The sequence below is a fragment of the Callospermophilus lateralis genome, chromosome 16 (assembly GCF_048772815.1).
Source record: "Callospermophilus lateralis isolate mCalLat2 chromosome 16, mCalLat2.hap1, whole genome shotgun sequence".
Lineage (NCBI taxonomy): Eukaryota > Metazoa > Chordata > Mammalia > Rodentia > Sciuridae > Callospermophilus > Callospermophilus lateralis.
Genome location: NC_135320.1, coordinates 45,263,677 through 45,285,105, shown reverse-complemented (window position 1 = coordinate 45,285,105; position 21,429 = coordinate 45,263,677). Strand labels below are relative to the sequence as shown.

The window sequence follows — 21,429 nt, the reverse complement described above, 5'->3', positions numbered from 1 at the left end:
CTCATACCTTTAGAATCAAAGAGGCATTTTCTCTTTGTTGCATATGGTGTTTGATGACTGGGACTTAGAAGACAATACATAAGCACTTACATTATAACCTCAGCTGAAATTATAATTTTCCCAGGTCCACTACCTATATTTTAACTAATAGCATCTCATTTGTCCATTATGGGGATATTGGCCAAGAACCCCATGCAACAACAAATAATGCTAACAAGGATCTTCTAGCCTCTTAGATCTAGACTGAGGTCCCATTGAGAATAAATTACACTCTGTCATTACCTTTATCCTGTGCTTCTTCCTTAAATATGCTCTTCATTCCATGTCTTATCTAGAAGTGAAACCAACTTTTTTTTTAATATTTCCTCATCAAACAAATTAAATGAAAGCAACCACTCAGTAGCCTTTTAACTGTAATAGAGCTTATAAAACTGCAGGTAGCCTAAGAAATGTTGTGTCATATATAACACATCATATTTGAAATACATCAATAGACCTTCTTTTCTTAAATTTCTTCACCTCCATCCCCAACACTCTCGGTTTCTAGGCATGGTCTGCACACCCTCCTTCAATTACTTCAAGATCCTCTTACTTCTCTGCATTGCTTCACTTCTAGGTCATTCCACACTACAAATTAAAATGACTCTAGTAAACAGAGTAATTCAATCATTCCCAGGACCTACACCCAGAGGCTTCTAGCCAACACTATCAAGAAGCAAGCATAATTAAAGAATCTTTTTAAAAGCATACATCCACCATTTTGTCAGTGGTAGTTATCATTGTAATGGCTTTATTTATTTATTTGAACTCAAACTTGAAATTTCTATTAACTGTCCACTTGAATGCAAGAAAATCCTATACATGTAGACAATTACTACAAATGTCCATCCCTTTGCTGTAAGAACTTCCAAGGCTATCCAGGATTTCATATACACATCATGGTAAAGGGTTTAGTTCAGGCCACAATACACAAGACCAGAGCATGGCTGAAGCAATTAGTTAGATTTCTGCAAAATTTCTTCCTCCTCCCTTCTAAAATTAGCTGAGAGAGATGGAAGATGGTGGATTAGAGTAAAGCAGCATTTCTTTTTTATAGCTAGGCTTTGAGGACTCAAGTAGCAGGAATACTGCTTCTCCTCGAGGTGGGTATAAAAGGAATTTCCAGAGACCCTTACAAAAATTAAAGGTTTGGGTACATTAAACAAGGAAAGGGGACAAAATTAGAGATAAAATGTTTGTGGGAGAAGTGGAATTAGCACACAAGAGTGGGGCGGGGCAGCAGAAAAATAGTCATTATCGATAAAAAATAATTGGGTCCCATCAAGAAGGTGGGTGCTGGTTGAAAAGAAAATCAAAAGCTGCTCTTTCCCCCTCCTTTTCCCAAAGCATCCCCACTGTTCTTCTCCAACCTGTTGCTGCAACCTACCTACCCCAGGAATAGCTCCTTCCTGCAGGAGAGTTGTTAATTGGTACCTTCTGGCTGTTTCCTTACTGCCCGGATCACTCCACCATTTGTCCTTTCCCCTTTGCACATTTGCTTCCCACCCTTTGGTGCATACCCAGGCCTGGCCCGGTCATGTACTCAGTATGGAGAAAGATAAGGGAGAAGACGTCAGGAGAACAAAGATAATTTAAAATCTATAAAAGAGGCAGGATACTCCTTCTTTGGATACTAGCTCTGGGTTCCCCCTTCTCTGTGGAGATGTCTGTGTTACTATTCTTTAAATAAAACTCGCTTTCTACACTTGCCTCAGTGTTTCTCCATCGTTCAAACTTCAACACTTGGTAAAATGGAACTCATCATCACTGGTAACTGGCAGGAACACAAGGACAAAAAAAGCTGAGAAATAATATGATCAGGCTGAACACAGAAAATCCTGAGACTGGAGAGGCAGCCTGCCCTAATTGATCCAGAGGCGGTTCAACTCATTAAACAGGTCCACAGAAGATGCATTGAGTTTACCAATCATCAGTGGAGAGCCAAGCCAGGAGCCATCTTGGAGCTACCACACAGTCACACCAGATCTGGGAGTTTATGGATAGGTCCACATGATCTTATCTGAGCCTAGCAGAGACTTAACTGAGCCTCATAACCCAACCTGAAGCTTATAATGACTCTTTCCACTATGGAGAGATGTGCCTTTATTTGTCAACTCTGACCAAAAAAAAAAAAAACAAACTCTCCTGTGTGTATCTCTGCCTGGTCTCCATCTTTCATTTCTTGCTTGCCTGTCTCCTGGTGCCTCACTTTCCTTTCAGTACTCATTACCTCTTGCTCAGAGCCCATTGAAACACAAAGCTCTGAGCCTAGGGCCCTGAGTTGCATGTAGCACAATGTTACTGCTTAGTATATATTTTTTGCAAGAATGAATAAAAGATAAGGAACTAACATGAAGTTCTTTATAGACAGTATATTCATTATATTTCTTTTTAGAGTAAATTAGGGAAACAAAATTACTGTACTTCTAAGATTTTAAAATTAAAACTCTAGGAGCATCTTATCCAATAGACCTCAGAACTTGGAGAAAATATGGATTTTATCATCATAACAATTATAGTGTTATTTATCCTAATGTTAAATATGTTTTCTTAAATAGCCTATGGTTTAAACATTTATTAATTAACCAACGCCAGACATAAACTATCATGAAATAAGCACTCCTTAGATGTACTTAATTCAAACAATGAGGGGAAAAAGTCAAGTTCAAAAGCACAAGCTCAGATGGATCCAAGATGGCAGGCCAGAGGGAGGCGGTATTCTGTGTTGTTCTATGACCAGGAATTCAAGTAGTAAGAATACTGCTTCTTTGAGAGTAATATTCCTGCCCCCACACAGAAATCACTGTGCCTGTCCAGGGCTCCAGGCCTCAGCATCAGAGTAGGTTTCCCAACTACTCAATGCAGGGCTACGGGATACCAAGCAAGACCATTGGTCACCATCTTGGGACTCTGCAGCAGCAGAGATAGTCCACTAAGCACAGTGCCTGCCTGTGAACCTCACACAGGCTCTGAAGTTAGCCAACAGCCACACACTGCATGCCACAGAGCTAGTCTCTGAACTCATTGCCCAACGCCATCACTCAGCTCTCTGCACACGACCCAACACTCCACCGCTGAAAGCAGGAGCTTCCATCTTGGGTCACCTTCATCAACGTCTTCAGTGGCCGCAACTCCCAGTTCAAGAACTCTGGCTGGCCAGGTACCCAATTTCTAACTACCCCCTCTCACAGCAGCCACTACCCTGGCACAGTGACACCCGGTTACCTTCACCACCCTGAGGGCAGAGATACCAGCTAACAGACGACCCCACCTATTGGATGAGAAGGGAAGCAGGAAAGATACTGATCTCCAACCAAAACAATCCCTGTTTCTTCCTTAAAGAATTTGTTTTTTCCTTCCCCTCTCTATTCTCCTGCCCTCACATCCCCAACATATGTGAAACCAAATACTTTGCATGAATTAGGATTCTGAGGACTGGAATGTCTGAATTACAGTTGTGTTGTATATTTTTTTTCTTTTTTCTTTTTTCCCACCAACTTCTATTATTTTAACATTTTTTAAATTTTTCTCAATACATATGTGTTTGTTTTATATACTCTACTGTCTTCCCACTTATTTGTCTACCCAAAATTATTTCCTCTCCCTTCTCCTGCTACTAATCTCCCTCTTTAGATTTCTCTTTCACACTTCCTAAGATATAATAACTCTATATTCTCACCTCCTATCTCCTCAGCCTATCATCCTACTCCTCACCCCTGGTTCTTTGTCCACCATCAGAAACTGTAAACCTTTTTACAAACCTACTGAGTATATAGTAGATATAAACAACTGAATTCGCCATTTATGTACATTGTGACCAAATTGTAAACATCTTAATAGAAAACATTTGTTTTTAGGGTGTATATTATTTATATTGGGATCTGTTAACATTGCCCTTTACCTCAAAGGAGAGGTATTGGATCCCTATAGGGACACTGTAAACTTATAGGATAAAAAATGTAACATCTCAGATCCACATTGCTACAAGGGAAGACACAGAAGCAACATGAAAAAACAATGAAAGAAAGTGCCCCAAACAAATCAAGATACCACATTATTAGAATCCATGGCCAGAAAAGCAGAAGAAATGATTGAGAAGGAGTTCAAAATGTACATAATTAAAATGTTCTGCAAATTAAAGGATGATATAAGAGAGTAAATACAGGCAGAAAAAGATCATTTTGACAATAAGCTACATTAACAGATACAGGAACCAAAAGATTATTTCAATAGTGAGATAGAGGTTCTAAAAAAAAATCCTTGAAATGAAACAAACAACAAACCAAATTAAAAGTTCAATTGAAAGCATCACCAACAGATTAGACCACTTGGAAGACAGGACCTCTGACAATAAAGATAAAATATATAATCTTGAAAAGAATGCAGACCTTTTAATAAAAATGGTAAGAAACCAGCAACAGAACTTTCAAGAAATGTGGAATAGCATGAAAAGACCAAATTTAAGAGTTATCAGGATAGAGGAAGGCATAGACTTCCAACCAAAGGAATGAGCAATCTATTCAATGAAATAATATCAGAAAATTTTTCAAACATGAAGAATGAGTTGGAATATCAAATTCAGGAGGCTTACAGGACACCAAATGTAAAAAATCATAACAGATTCACACCAAGGCACATTATAATAAAAATGCCTAACATACAGAATAAGGAGAGAATATTAAAAGCCACAAAAGAAAGAAATCAGATTACATATAGGGAAAAGCCAATTAGAATATGTGCAAATTTTTCAACCCAGACCCTGAAAGCTAGAAAATCCTGGAACAACATATATCAAGCTCTGAAAGAAAATGAATGCCAACCAAGAATTTTGTATCCAGAAAAATTAAGCTTTAGATTTGATGATGAGATAAAAACCTTCCATGATAAACAAAAGTTAAAAGAATTTACAACTTGAAAGCCTGCACTACAGAACATCCCCAGCAAAAAATATTGCATGAAGAGGAATTGAAAAATAACAATAAATATCAACAAAGGGAGTTATTACACTAAAGGAAAAAATAATCAAAGGAGAAACCAAGTCAAGTTAACTACAAAAAATAAACAAAAATGGCTGGAAATACAAATCATGTCTCAATAATAACCCTGGATGTTAATGGCATAAATGCACCAATCCAAAGACATAGACTGGCATATTAGATTTTTTAAAAACATCCAACAATATGCTTCCTCCAAGAGACTCTTCTCATAGGAAAAGACATTCACAGACTGAAGGTGAAAGTCCACTCACATGGACTGCAGAAGCAACAGGGGTTTCCATTCTCAACAAATAAAGAAGACTTCAAGCCAAAGTTAATAAAAAAGGATAAAGAAGAATATTTCATACTGCTTAAGGAAGCCATTCATCAACAAGACACAACAATATTAAATTTTTATGCCCCAAACAAGGAAGTATCAACTTTCATCAAACACTTCTCAAGTTTAAGAGTCAAATAGACCACAACACAATAATTCTGGGTGACTTAACACACCTCTTTCACCAATGTATAGATCATCAAAACAAAGACTGAACAAAGAAACTATAGAACTCAATAATACAATCAATAACTTAGACTTAACTAACATACATAGAATATTTCATCCTTCAATTAATCAATACACTTTCTTCTCAGCAGCACATGGATCCTTATCTAAAATAGACCATATATTATGCCACAAAGCAACTCTTAGCAAATACAAAAAAGTAGAGATACTATCCTGCATTCTATTAGATTATAATGAAATGAAATTAGAAATCAATGATAAATTAAGAAATAAAATCCACTCCAATACCTGGAGACTAAATAATATGCTACTGAATGAACAATAGGTTGCAGAAGACATCAAGGAGGAGATTAAAAAAATTTTAGAGGTGAATGAGAACACAGATACAATGTATCAAAATCTCTGGGACAGTATGAAGGCAGTACTAAAAGGAAAGTTTATTGCATGGAGTTGGTTCATTAAAAGAAGAAAAAGTCAACAAATAAATGACTTAACATTACATCTCAAAGCCCTAGAAAAAGAACAAATCAACACCAAAAATAGTAGAAGACAGGAAATAATTAAAATCAGAGTTGAAATCAATGAAATTGAAACAAAAGAAACAATTTTAAAAATTGACAAAAAAAGTTAGGGTTTTTTTGAAAAAATAAATAAAATTGACAAACCCTTAGCCACGATAATGAATAGAAGGGAAGAGAAAAGTCAAATTACTAACATAAGTGATGAAAAAGGAAATATCAAAACAGACACTACAGAAATACAGAAGATAATTAGAAATTGTTTTGCAAACTTGTTATCCAATAAAATAGAAAAGATTGAAGGCATCAACAAATTTCTAGAAACATATGATTTGCCCAAATTGAATCAGGATGATACAAACAATTTAAACAGATTAATTTCAAACAATGAAACAGAAGATGACATCAGAAGCCTACCAAACAAGAAAAGCCCAGGACTGGATGGATACAAAGCTGAGTTCTAAAATATCTTTAAAGAAGAACTAATACCAATACTCTTAAATTTATTTCAGGAAATAGAAAAAGAGGGAGCACTTCTAAACTCATTCTATGAGTCCAATATCACCCCGATTTCAAAACTAGGCAAAGACACATCAATAAAACTTCAGACCAATATCTCTAATGAAAAGAGACACAAAATTTCTCAATAAAATACTGGCAAATAGAATACAAAAACATATCAAAAAGATAGTGCACCATGATCAAGTGGGGTTCATACAAGGTTGTATGAACATAGAGAAATCAATAAATGTAATTCATCACATCAAAAGAATTAAAGATAAGAACCATATGATCATCTCAATAGATGCAGAAAAAGCATTCAATAAAAATACAGCACCACTTCATGTTCAAAACACCAGAAAAACTAGGGATAACAGGAACATATCTCAACATTGTAAAAGTTATCTATGCTAAGCCCCAGAATATCATCCTTCTAAATAGAGAAAAATTGAAAGCATTCCTTCTAAAACCTGGAACAATGCAAGGATGCCTCTTTCACCACTTCTTTTTAACTCTTGAAATACTGGCCAGAGCAATTAGACAGATGAAAGAAATTAAAGGGATACACATAGGAAAAGAAGAACTCAAATTAGCACCATTTGCGGATGATATGATTCTATACCTAGAAGACCCAAAAAGCTTTACCAGGAAACTTCTAGAACTAGTAAATGAAATCACAAAGTAGCAGGATATAAAATCAACACCCATAAATCTAAGGAATTTCTGTACATCAGTGACAAATCCTCAAAAGGGAAACGAGGAAAAGTACCCCATTTACAATATCCTCAATAAAAACACCAAACAAACAAACTTAGGAATTAACCTAAGAAAAGAGGTGAAAGGTCTATATAATGAAAATTACAGAATGCTGAAGAAGGAAAACAAAGAAGACCTTAGAATATGGAAAGCTCTCCCTTGTTCTTAGATAGGTAGAATTAATATTGTCAAAATGACCATACTATCAAAGCATTATACAGACAATGCAATTCTGATCAAAATCCCAATGACATTCCTCATAGAAATAGAAAAAGCAGTCATGAAATTCACCTGAAAAAATAAGAAACTCAGAATAGCTAAAGCAATCCTTAGCAAGAAGAGTGAACCAGGTGGCATCACTATATCAGACTTTAAACTATACTACAGAGCAATAGTACAAAAATAGCATGGTATATCACCAAAATAGACTGATAGGCCAATTGTACAGATTAGAGGACACAGAGACTAGCCCACATAGTTACAGTTATCTTATATTAGACAAAGGGGCCAACAAAATACATTGGATAAAAGATAGTCTCTTCAACAAATGGTGCTGGGAAAACTGGAAATCCATATTCAACAAAATGAAATTAAAACTCTCTCTCTCACCATGTACAAAACTAAACTCAAAGTGGATCAAGGACCTAGGAATTAAACCAGAGACAATGCATCTATTAGAAGAAAAAGTAGGCCCAAATCTCCATCATATTGGATTAGGTCCCTACTTCCTTAATAAGACTCCTATAGCACAAAATTAAAATCAAGAATTAATAAATGGTATGGATTCTAACAAAAAAGCTTCTTCTCAGCAAAAGAACAATCAGCAAAAGGTGAAGAGCGAGCCTACAGCTTGGGAGCAAATTTTTACCACTTGCATGTCAGATAGAGCATTAATCTCTAGGGTATATAAAGAACTCAAAAAGCTAAAGAGAACGCAAAAAAAAAAAAAACAACCAAATAATCCAATCAATAAATGGGCCAAGGAACTGAACAGACACCTCTCAGAAGGTGATATACAATCAATCAACAAATATATGAAAAAATGTTCATCATCACTAGCAATTAGAGAAATACAAATCAAAACTACTCTAAGATTTCATCTCAATCCTTACAGAATGGCAGCTATTATGAAGACAAACAACAATAAGTGTTGGCGAAGATGTGAGGGGAAAAGGCATACTCATACTACAGGGACACAACCACATCAATATTTATAGCAGCACAATTCACAATAGCTAAACTGTGGAACCAACATAGTAGATAAATGAATTTTTTAAAATGTAGTATATATGCACAATGGCATATCACTCAACCCTTCAGTAGATGAATGAATTTTTAAAAATGTAGTATATATGCACTATGGCATGTCACTCAGCATTAAAAGAGAATAAAATCATGGCATTTGTAGGTAAATCGAGTTGGATAATATAATGCTAAGTGAAGTTGGCCAATTCCAAAAAACTAAATGCTGAATGTTTTCTCTGATATAAGGAGGCTGATTCATAGTAGGGTTAGGAGGGGGAGCAAGGGAGGATTAGAAGAACTTAGATAGGGCAAAGCAGTGGGAGGGAAAGAGAGGGGGTATGTAGGAAAGAAGGTGGAATGAGATGGACATTATTACCCTAAGTAGAAGTATGAAGGCACTAATCGTGTGAATATACTTTGTATACAATCAGAGATATGAAAAAATGTGCTCTATATGTGTAATATGAATTGCAATGCATTCTAGTGTTATATATAACAAGTTAGAATAAAAACTAAATTTAAAAAAACACAAGCTCACGAAGCAATTTGGAAGATTTTTTAAAAATCAATCAAAAGCTATTTGCTGTAGGTTTTTCATTGCTTCATTTCAAACTATTCATCTTTATTTTCAAACAATCTCTGAAGTCACATTTAAAAAAAATATATTTTTAGTTATAGTTGGAAACAATACCTTTATTTCACTTATTTATTTTTATGTGGTGCTGAGGATCGAACCCAGGGTCTCGCACATGCGAGGCAAGCACTTTACTGCTGAGCCACAACCCCAGCCCCATGAACTTACACTTTTTGAGAAAATTTACAATCTATCCAACCTATATGCCAATCATATCAAATGATTACCTTAAAATGAATTTGAGAATCAATATATATTATAGAGAAGTTCCTCACCATTTTAACCCATGTAGATCCAAGCTACATGTTACTGCTTTGAAGTAAAATTTTGAGCTTGTGGTATAAAATTCTGGAGCAACTGGAATTTTCTAGCCTCTTTAATATCTAATGTCAAACTTCAGCAGCATCAATTCTTTGCACAGAACATACTTGGACAGTTTTTGACATGACTGGTAATTTGGCTGACTGAGCATTCAGACTTCTGGGCCCATGAGTAACATCCCCAGTAGACCTGTTCTTGTCAGGCTGCCTTTAGCATTAGAGGATTCTCCTAGAGGATTTCTGGGGCTGGTAGGTGGGGCAGTGAACAGCTAAAATCCTTTCTGTTTTCCCCAGTTGAAAATTACATAACAAACTAAAAAAAATAATTTTTCCAAATATTTTCATTATCTAGATAAGTAATAAATTGAAATTCCTTCTATACAGAGAGAGCTAATGCTGCCTCTCTTTTCCTTATCTGATCCATTGCTTAATTAAAAATGGAACATTTTAAGATAAAAGATACTGGCTGGACTTAATTAAAATGCCCTAAGTAAAAAGTAGCAAAGTAATTCCAAACTACCATGCTGTGCATATTATGTGCAACATGTGATTTGCAGCTGAATTTAATAAAATGAGTACGGTCATCCTTCAGGAGCCAGGGAGCATTGTTTCCAGGACCCCTTGAGAATACCAGAATTTGTAGATGATCAAGTCTCTTATATCTAAAGGTGTTATATTTCAATAAAACCTGCACATCTTCTTCTAATTCATTTAATTCATCTCTATATTATAATACCTAACAAACTGTGAATGCTATACAAATATATGTCATACTACACTACTTGGAGAGCAATGACAAAGGGTGGAGAGCCTATACATGTTCAATATAGACACAATTTTCTGAATATTTCTGATCTATAGTTGGTGGAATCCATGGATGCAGAATCCATGAAAATGGAGGGCAAATTATATAATAACTAAACCCATGTAAACCCTCATAGTTTATTGGAAATAAACCCCTAGATGCGCGAATTCTAAACTGTGGACTAAATTTTTTCAGTAAAAAATTTTCCCAGTAGAAAGTTATAATTTGGTGATTTTTTCAATTTTTAGTGATTTTGTTAGTGCATTCTACATCACAGTGGGGTTCATTTCACATAATCAGACATGCATGGAGTGTAATCTGCTCCACTTTAATCCCCAGTTCTTCCTCTTTCACTCCTCTCCTTTCTTCCCCTGTTCTCCTTCCTCTACTCTCCTGGTCTTTATTTATTTAATGGTTTTAAACTTGGTATTTTATATAAATTGGTGTGTGTGTGTGTACACACAAATATATTATATATATATATATGTAAAATTCGCCGTGGTATATTCATATATGTACATAGCATGATTTGGTCAATTTTATTATCCCTCCCTTTTTTCATTCTTCCTCCTTTTCTACTATACCCTTCCTTTACTCCATTGATCCCTCTTCTATTTTCATAAAGTTCCCCCAAAACTTTTCCCCTCTTTTGTTAGTCTACCTTCTGTATATGAGAGAAAACATTTGACCCTTGACTTTCTGAGTCCTGTTTATTTCATTTAGCATGATGTTCTTTAGTTCCATCCATGTAACAGCAAATGCCATCATTTCATTCTTCTTTAAGGCTGAATAATATCCCAACATGTATACATACTACATTTTCCTTATTCATTAATCTGTTGAATAACATCTGGGTTCCATAACTTGGCTACTATAAATTTCACTACTATAAACATTGATGTACATCTCTATAGTATTCTGAGTTCAGTTCTTCATAATAAATACCAAGGTATAGCTGGGTAATATGGTGATTTTATTCCTAGTCTTTTTTAGGTTCCTCCACACTGCTTACCAAAGTATACTAATTTACAGTCCTACAATCCTTGCTACATTCTGAAAACTCTGAATAGTAACCTCTAGGCTTGCTTCTCAGACTATGAGCCATGGACCAGCAGCATAGAATCAGCTGGTAGTACAAAACTCAGGCCCCAACCAAGACCATCTGAATCAGAATCTGTATTTTAATAAGCTCCCTCGTGGATTTTGTGCACATGTTAAAATTTGAAAAACACTGATCTGGAGTCCATTGAAAGCAAGATTGACAGTATAACCAACTTTCTGTCATTGACTGCTAGGTGATATTACCTTTGTAAATACGTAGTAATTAACTTTTGAATAATAAATCCCCAGTGTTAAACAAGCGGGGAGTCATTAGCCTGAGGTTGTCTCTGTACTTTCAATTCCTAAGTCACAAACCTCAACAAACAGAAACCTTATTTAATAGTATATTTCATATAACAAAGAGCTGGATTTTAGCCAATCACAAAGAGTGAGAGGTGAACATTTGAGGGACTGTATTTTGTAGATGTTGAAGGGAGGCGCTCCTTTCACTATGCGCTCTGAGCTATCATGTTCCTCTTACAGAGTGCCTGGCACGTGTGCTCTGGCCCCTAGATTGGTAACTACTGAAGATGACTACAATATAGCCATTGACTAAGATAGATAGATAGATAGATAGATAGATAGATAGATAGATAGATAGATAGATAGATTCCTCAGTAACATATATTTATTATATATCACATATTTATATATATATTATAAATATCTATATATTATTTTCTACAACAGCTACCCTTAATATTTTCCCATTGAACCAACAGATTCCTGCCTCAACCATCTGCTCTTCCCCTCCCTAAGGTTCTTTAGCTCTCAGTCCTATCAGCATCTCATTTTCTCTCACCAGTGTTCATGGGAAATTCCAGACCCACTGCATACTAGACATGCCCAGGAAGGCCAATAACATTAGCTGCTGGTGTAACTGTAAACATCTCACTCACCAATTCTGTACTGTTATTCTCACTTCATATTAAGCATTGTTTTGAACTCAATTTATCCCTTACACTAAAGCAGTAATTCTCAAGAATGAATCATCTACATATATTTTTTAAAATAGTGAGATCCTGAAACCAAACCAAGGACCCAAATTTACATAGTGTGGGATGGACAGAGGGCTAGCATTGGTATTGTTGAAAAACTTCCCAGGTGATTCTATCAAGTAGTCTGAGTTGTATATCATTGTCCTAAAAGATGATGCAACTTCTTCCATGGCTATATGGATACCAGCATTCCCTCATTATGAAGCTTGTCTTAGGGATGGGAGTGGGAAAAGATCTACCACCCTGGAGCTTAGCTCAATTCCTCTTCTCTATATTCTTCCTTTCCGCATACTCATCCACTTATATCTTCTTCTCCCCACAGTAGGGTTTTTCTTGACCTTTTCTTAGAGATCATGGTAGCAAAGGTGTAGAGAGGGAAGGGCCATATTTTTAGGGAGCAATATATCAAAAGAAAACAAAAATATCATCTTTCTCTTCTTATAGCATCTATAACATTAACTAGAAAAAGGAAAGTTAGCTTAATAGAGCAAAAAGGAACCTTGAATATCATCTACTCAAATATTTCATTTTAGATATAAGATCACTGAGGTCTAGATAGATTGATATCTTCAATGCCATGTAGTCATGGTTACAAAACTGATGCTTTAAGTCAAGGCACTGCATATTTGATCTAATGCATTTCAATTATAAGCTAAATTACAGTACTGATCAGAAATTTTCTCTTGAAAAACACTTCTTATACATTTTATCCGTACAGTTTATACAGTTAATGGAGGTTAACTGTATATGGCTATATCATTACAATTTTTTTCTTGTACTAGAAATGTACTATTTTAAGGTAGGTATCATTATTTTTTACTACTGCATTTGATGTTTTTTCAAGCATTCAATATATGATAAAAATTATTCTTAACTTTTTCTTTTCTTTCTACATGTATTCCTTAAATAAAATAATGTGAATTTTAAGAAGCATACAGTTTAAGAAATGTGTAGATTTGTTAGAAATCAAATTTGGTTTTCTTTTTTTTTTTTTTTTTTTTTACTTTTTCTCATTTACACTCTATAAAACTTATTTATAGAATATATCTAGTATCATACTTTAACATTTTCTTAAAAGTTAGGCAGCTTCTCTTTTGATTAATTTAGTAAATATGAATATCTTGAAAGAAACAACCTAGTTAACCATTCAGCTATACTGATGACTATTCTCAGCTTCTGCCACCTTATTTCTGGTCTACACCCTCTGGGCAAATTCTTCTCTCATTGATAAGCACATTGCTTAATGTCTACCAACTAAACAGACACTCATCTCTAAGTCAAGTACAAATTATTTTCCCCATAACTAGGGATTAAACTTAAGGCCTTGAACATGCTAAGTAAGAACTCTACAACTGAGCTAAATCCCCACTCCGAAATCAGTGCAAATATGTTTTCAAAGCTTATCTGAATTTTTAAGAATTAATTTTCTTTAACTGACTAATCTTTTCTGGAACCAAAATTGATCAATATCTAGTAGCACTTTGTAAAATTCAAATAAAATTATACCAATTAGGCAGGTGTCTTTGCAAATGCTTTAATTTATGCCTCAAAAAAAGCCACTTTTTGAATGAATATATCTTTAACATAGTTCTCCACAGTTCCGTGAAGTCTTATTTTTTCCCCCACTTGGCTACTATAAAATTTCTTTAGGTTTCCTTTTTACTCCTGAGATAATATGACTTAAACAATCATTGGTTAAAAAATTGATGTCTTCTCTTATTATTTAAAAAAGTATGGATATTAATTTTTTTAAGTATACACTGCAACATTTTAAAACTAACTGTCACTATTATATTTATTAATTTATTTTACACCCAGAAGTGCAGTCCTTGTGTATAGTGGTTCTTTTCTTTATATAAGGTGCCTCTCCATCCTCATTTCTTCTACTAATAGGTTTTATGCCACTGGGAAGGTAGGTTAACATGTAGCCCAGACTAAACCAATTTTTTTTCCTGGGTTATTCTAAAAAAACAAATTCCTTTTTTCTCCTGTGTCAGTGCTGTTACAACAAGCCCAAGGCTTCCAGTGATCATGTTCCTCTACATTGAGAAATTCCACAACAACAAGAAAGAACAGAGATTACTTACAGAGACAATTAGGGCTGAAAAACAGAATCCACACACAGTCCGTATCTTGTGTCTTATCTTCCTTAAGGTCAGCTTTACCCTCTGGTTGATTAGGTAAGCCAATAGACAATCTTTTTTCTTTATTGCTTATGTTCCTTTGTCTATACTAATAAATGGTACAATCTGAAAGCTGAAAAATGAATTCTTAAATATAAATTACTGTGCTTAAAAATTGTTAGCATGACCATTGCTTAAGGCCTAAAAGCCATATTCATCTTCTTCTATCCCAGCAAAATGCCTGATACATGGTAGATACTTGATAAATAATAGTTGGATTAATTAATAAAAAAGAGCTTAATGTAATATAGGACACTATGGTTATATTAACCAATGTTATGTAAAATCCTAAGACTTCTTGATAGTAGAGGGTTTTTTTCTTATGCATTTAAATCATAAATATTATAACTTCCTATCTTAAGCCAGGGTTCTCAGACTTTACAATTAGATTTCATCATATTATTGAGCAGTACCAAAGTTTAAGAGCATGTGAATTTGAATAATAATTCAAATACAAACAGCTTTAGTTTACATATTTGTAAGGATTGCCTTAGGCCTCAGACTAAGCAACTCCATTTTAAAATTCCAGTTTGAAACCTGCAGTCTCACTAGGTACACCTAAGGAGCCCTCCAGTATGGCCCTCAGACACAAACAAGTCACTTCTCCCCACCCTGACAAATTCAGAGTGAAGTCTCTGGCATGGTACCCTTGCCCTGATAAGAGTGAGAAGCAAGAACATCAGGGTGGGGACCACTCGAGCAGATACTTTAATCTCAGGATGAATGATATCACTGAGAAATTCGGTAGCAGCTAATAGGAATTGAAGGGATGGTCAGAAGCTCCAAAATTTAGTATAAATGATGGAGCAAATGAACAGACATTTAGCCAGCCAACACTGATGCACACAAGCCTGAGAGCCTGGTGAGGACCTGGACTGACATCCCAACTCTTCTCATCTGCCTGATCCTCTGTGTTGTTCTCACCTCTCTCAAGCTCTACAACAGCCTCTTGACTCTGGTGAAAAAAAGGACTTCTCCCTATGACCCTGTCCTCAGCCAGCCATCAACTCCACCCCAGGTTCCTGACCTGATCATGGTGGTTTGAGTGAGTGTGCATCTGCTGGATTTAGAGCCTAGGGCTTGAGATTTTTGATCTGACACTTGAGTTTAGCACACAAAGGGAATGTTCATCATGAGCCTGTCATGATTAAGTGTGTTGTCAGTGCTTAGAATTAATCTAGAATTGTTTGCTGTGGATTATGTCTATTGCAGTGCCTAGCATTAAGGATTGTCATTTTCTTGATTAAGAATCTATAGAGTGAAATTGTATTGAGTAATTTCAGTGAATAAAGCATTGAAAAGTGCAGAGGCGCATGAGCCTTCTTTATTTCTCCCCCTCAACTGAATAAGTCGCACCTTTCGCCCATCATGACAATATTCTGGATAGAAATCGCCAATTGTATTGATTTGGAAATTTTTAAATGTAAAGAATTATAATTACATTTTTAAAATATAAACTATTTACCCCATTTTGTGTGTGTGTACTTCTGGGACTTTGACAGGGCATCTCACATGTCAGGCAAGCACTCTACCATTTAACTACCCCTGAACACCCATATTTCCCTTTATAACTGCATTATTTTCTACCTTCGTGTAGACGAAGTTCTCAGGAAATTATATGGATATTTTCAAGGCTCTTATATGTCATTCACAAGCAAATTAAAATATCAAAAAATATGGCAAAATTCTAATTGTTGAGCAACAAATGTTCTAAAATTAGTATAGCATAACTTAAAAGCAGAAGGGCCCTCTATTTACATAAAAGTAGCATTTTATTCAAATTAGAACATTTATAATAATTACATCTTCCTAATATAGAAAAGAGATACAAATCTGGAACTATGTCCATCTCTCTCTAATGAATTAAAGTTGCTTAAAATACTGAGGGATATAACAATCAGATTTTTTTATTCCTAAAAAAACAATGATCATTATGTTTATTGGGAACAAATAAATTAATTGGTTTCAATCATTGAGAATTCATATAATGACATTGTTAATTATATCTTCCATTGTAATATGGAAGTCACTTAATTGTGCAACTCACTTTAAACATAATGTTTTTTTTTCTTTTTTCTTTATGTTACGTTGAATCCATAGTAACATAACCTAGGCAAGTATCCTGTAACTGAGCTACATCCCAGCCTCTTAATAGTATTTTATACAATCTGCAGTTTGCATCTTTTTACCCTATTGTTGAACCTATTTTAAACAAAGAATTTCTTGACAAACATATATTACACATAAAATATCATAGCCATCTATAGTCTATGATGAGAGCTAGCATCATTTAAAGCTCTTTCAATTCATAACTCTGAGATAGCATATTAATATTGTTCTTTTTCTGAATAAATATTGAGTCAAGGCCATCTTAAGAGACTTCTCCAAAGTTTATTTTGTTGCTGTTGAGCAAAATAAATACTCAGACCTAAGTATATTGTATCAAAATTCAGTGCTCTTTTTTAAAACATTACAGATCCTCTTTGATTTTTCTATATCTGTGAGTATACCAAAGTTTTACCTTCTAAACAATCCATGAATAAAATAAATTTTAGATAATGATGAGAGTTCCAAACCATCTTTGGCCCCATTCTTGTCCTGTTCTTAAATTTTTGCTCAAATACAATTATCGCTCCCAATGTCTTGGCCAGGTCTTTCATTTATTTTCATTAATGAAGCATTATTCCAAGTATATTTAATGCTTCCATGAAGCATTTGTCTCCTAGCCCATGACTGTATCCCTTCAATATCTAGCAAGCGCTCTGGTTTCAGGGACTCTTGCCAGCTGCCTACAGCCAGGCAGGTGCCTTACTTGTATCACAGCTGTGACATGATATTTGAGTTAAAAGAATTATAGAGTGTTGAATATAATAGGTAAAGGCTGTTGATGAATAATTTTTATAGTGTAGGCATTTCCTCTCTGATAAGATATAATTCATCATTAGTTTTATTCCTTTGAAAGATTCTGATTTTCCTGAGTTTTATTCTCACTATTCATGTGTGTATGAATTTCAGATATACATGTCAAAATTTATATATATATATATACACACACACACACACACACACACATATGCGTGTGTGTGTGTGCGTGTGTGTAATATTTCGTAAGGGACCCTTGCAAGCTAAGCTTAGAGGAGATTCATTATTTTCTTAGATATATTTTATGAAATGTATTTATGAAACTTTAATTCAATTGAAGGCATATTTATTACTGCTTTAGATTGTTTTCCTAGCTGAAAAATAAAAACTACCATTTTGTCTTTTCAACAACATTATTGCACATGTACCATGAGGCAGATACTGAATTATATCAAATGCTTTTGAGATTGCTAATTCATTTTTTTGACCAAGCTGTTTTCTTGCTATTGAGTCAAATTCCTCATGTATTTTTGGATATCAAATCATTGTACCAGATGTATGATTTATATATATTTTCTCCCACTTCATTGGTTGTCTACCCTTTCTTTATTGTACCCTTGGTTTTGCAAAGCCTATTTAGTTTGATGTAAACTTATTTGTCTGCTTCTGGTTTTGTTGTTAGTGCTTTGGGACTCATATCCAAAAACTAAAATGCAGTTTTGACTCCCTGTCTAAAGAAATAGTTGTTTAGGAGAATGTTTTGGGGTTTTTGGTTATTTTCTATTTTTTGACTTCTAAATGATTAGCTTTTTCCCCTCTAATTCTGTTGGCAATTTAGTCTTTGAATTATAATCAGAGAAGATTTTTGAATAATTTTTCTCATTTTATATTTGATTTCAAAGCTCACTGCTGTTTTTTCAACGTATTATTTTTCCATTCTACATTTTGTTCAACCTCCTGTTGACTTGGGTGTCTTCAAGAAATTTTCAACAAGGATCATGTATTCATTCACCATTTTCTAGTTAATGATATCCCAATTTTCTTCTATCACTCTACTTGCTCTCCTACCTTTATTCTAAATGCTTCTATTTAGGGTCAACTACATTCTTCACTCTATGAGTACCAGCATGTAATTTAGGACAGGCAAATCAGAGGACCACGGTAGCAATCCAGAAATGGATTATAACAAGAGACTTCAATGTGCTTCTGCCAGGGCTATTTCAAAAAATAAAAATAAAAACTCCTCTCTGTCTGTCCAGACCACGAGGCATATGAAAATTAAACCAACCCAACAAAGATGAGGCAGGCATATGGAAGGAAACGGTGATCTTTAAAATTCCCCTTGCATCTGAAGCTAATTTGATTGACTTCTCTGCAACTTAAAACATACAAATCAACTAATACTGTGCATTTCCCTAGTCTCTGCATATTTTGTACCCCACACTTTAGTGGACAGTTAATAAAAATTTAGGGTCTCATTTTTTTCTTGAAGATATGAAGGTGGTAGTCTATTACCAAAGGTGTTTAAAGCCACTACTCTGCCTCTCTGTAGTCTTCCCAAAAGCTTTTTTATTTTTAATTCTGTTTAGTTGTAGTCAGTCACAATACCTTTATTTTTATTTATTTATTTTTATGTGGTGCTGAGGATCAAATCCAGCGCCTCACACATGCTGAGCGAGCGCTCTACCGCTGAGGAACAACCCTGGTCTCCCCAAAAAGTTCTTAACCAAAAGGAATAGACTCATGCTGGTAGCTTAATGAAGAAACTGGAGGGCAAGAAGGAGATTTCAGCTCTCCATAAATACTCCTAGTCCCTTAACTGTTAGAGCTAAATTTACAAGTCTCAATCTAATCAACAAGATTAGAATAGAAATCGAATATACTTGGAATCAAATAGTACAAAATATTTTATTAGAAATTTATGTAGAGTGAGGTTATTTGGATAAATCACAGTATAAGCTTTATGTGATGATTCTAGGCAGACTTGCCACATCGGGATGGAGTTTGATTCAGATGGTAGAGAAGGTTAAATAAGGTTATGAAAAATGTTTTATTTGAATGTCTGTTTTTTATAAGTTTTTTTTAAATTAATTTAACAGAATTGTTTTTGAAAAAGCAGAGTAAACTCATCTCCCAGAGAGTTTTTTCAGTTAACTGGCATGACATGTTCTACATAATACTGCCCTACAGCTATAAATAAGAGTGTAAGATAACAAAATAGATTGGTACTCCTATTCTGATATCCTCCAAGCCCTAGGAACACATTTGTAACAATCATTTTGTTTGAGTTTTTATTTTTATATTATTAATATAAGTAAATTAGAACACATTTTTTTTACCAACTCTATAGAGCCAGTAAATAGTTTCCCCAATGGATAACACACACACACACACACACACACACACACACACACACACACACACTCATTTATTAATCCCAATTACAAGTCAGTGACTCTGCTAAATGTCAAAAATAAAAATACACACTAGTAAACACACAAGTGAAATACAAACATATGGATATGGCAACAGATGTTATACGGGTTAGAGATGGCTGCAGTTGGAAACTGAGGGTGTAGAAAGATCATTTCTACTAGAGTAGCACGGAGAGGGGCTTTGCATATTCGCTAAAGATGTAAAGGGAACTACTATGGGAATGTTGTCTAAGCAGAAAGAAGCGCTTTTTTTTGTATTTGATGCTGTGCTGATGACACAAGAACCTTATAATTCCACTGGGGTCATTACAGTGCCATTTGGCAACTCATCCTTATCCTTTTCCAAGAAGGTTATCACACCTTCTGCAACATACTTAAGTATCCCACTCTTGCTCTTTAAAAATGCATAAACTGCAGGTCCATGTAGAAGTAGAAATCTAATCAAATGGGCTTTTCAAATACCTTCAGTTGCCCTGTGACTGTGGTCCATTCATTGATACATAGTGAATCTCCACATGCCCTCCACCCACCAACACTATCCATTTCTGTGGGAAAGATTCTCATGAAATGCTATCAGGTACTTTAATTCCTTTCATAAACACTATCATTCTTTAATAAAAGGGAGTAATACTTCGACAAATGGTTTGTATAACTATGCTCTTCAGCAGTGGGCAAATATTTTTGTTCAGCAAGAAAATTCATCTATCCTTACCTACCAGTCTGTTTCCTTGATTGTTCCCCAGCATGGAGGGCTGGTAACCAAACATTTTCATTATTTTTAGTTCCATTTAAACATGTAAGCTCACAAACAGACACACACACACACAACTTTGCTTTCAAAAGAAAACATAATTACCTTTCTTCCACCGGTTTGAAAATTTTAGGCAATCTGGGTTCTTTGTGCAGAAATATTTTAGGATATTGTGCCATAAATGCCTCATGAGTTGCTAACATACTGTGAGAACTCCACCTTAAAAAAAAAGAGAAATTGAAGTGTAAATATTCAACAAATTTCAGAGCTTTCACTTAGTTCATACCAATTAATTCTATATCAAAATATTAAGCTAAGCTTAAGACTTTGATTTCTATAATTGATTAATACTGTTAATTCTGCTACTGTTACAGATAGTAAAAATCCCTCCAAAATGCTTCACATTTACATATACACTACTGGAAAATGTATGTGAGTTTTTGCGATGATTTTTGAAAATCCCTTACACTGTATTTTTAGATCTGAAATAAAGCAGTATTAGGTGAAAATATTAGCATTTCCCAACTTCAGAAGATCACTGAAATCATCTGGCATGTCTTAGATAAATAAAGATTTCTGATTCATTTCCTGATGAATAATAAACACTTAACAGTAGAGGCCAGGTGGCCTTCTGTATTTTCAGTATCCTCCTTTCTGAGCATGGTGGAGCACATCTGTAACCCCAATGACACTAGAGTCTGAGGCAGTAGGATGGCTAATTCAACACCAGCTTCAATAACTTAGCAAGATGCTGTCTCAAAAAATTTAAAAAGTCTGGG

At 34.8% G+C, this 21,429-nt stretch overlaps 1 protein-coding gene across 1 annotated transcript in view; it reads right to left on the bottom strand.

Annotated features, from left to right (window-relative positions):
- The window catches only part of Cnbd1 (cyclic nucleotide binding domain containing 1), a 417,739-nt gene that overhangs the window by 357,532 nt on the left and 38,778 nt on the right, over positions 1–21,429 (bottom strand). Inside the window, exon 3 of the mRNA XM_076835771.1 lies at positions 20,756–20,869. Coding sequence (XP_076691886.1) covers positions 20,756–20,869 — 114 coding nt within the window. The remainder of the gene's footprint in view (positions 1–20,755; positions 20,870–21,429) is intronic.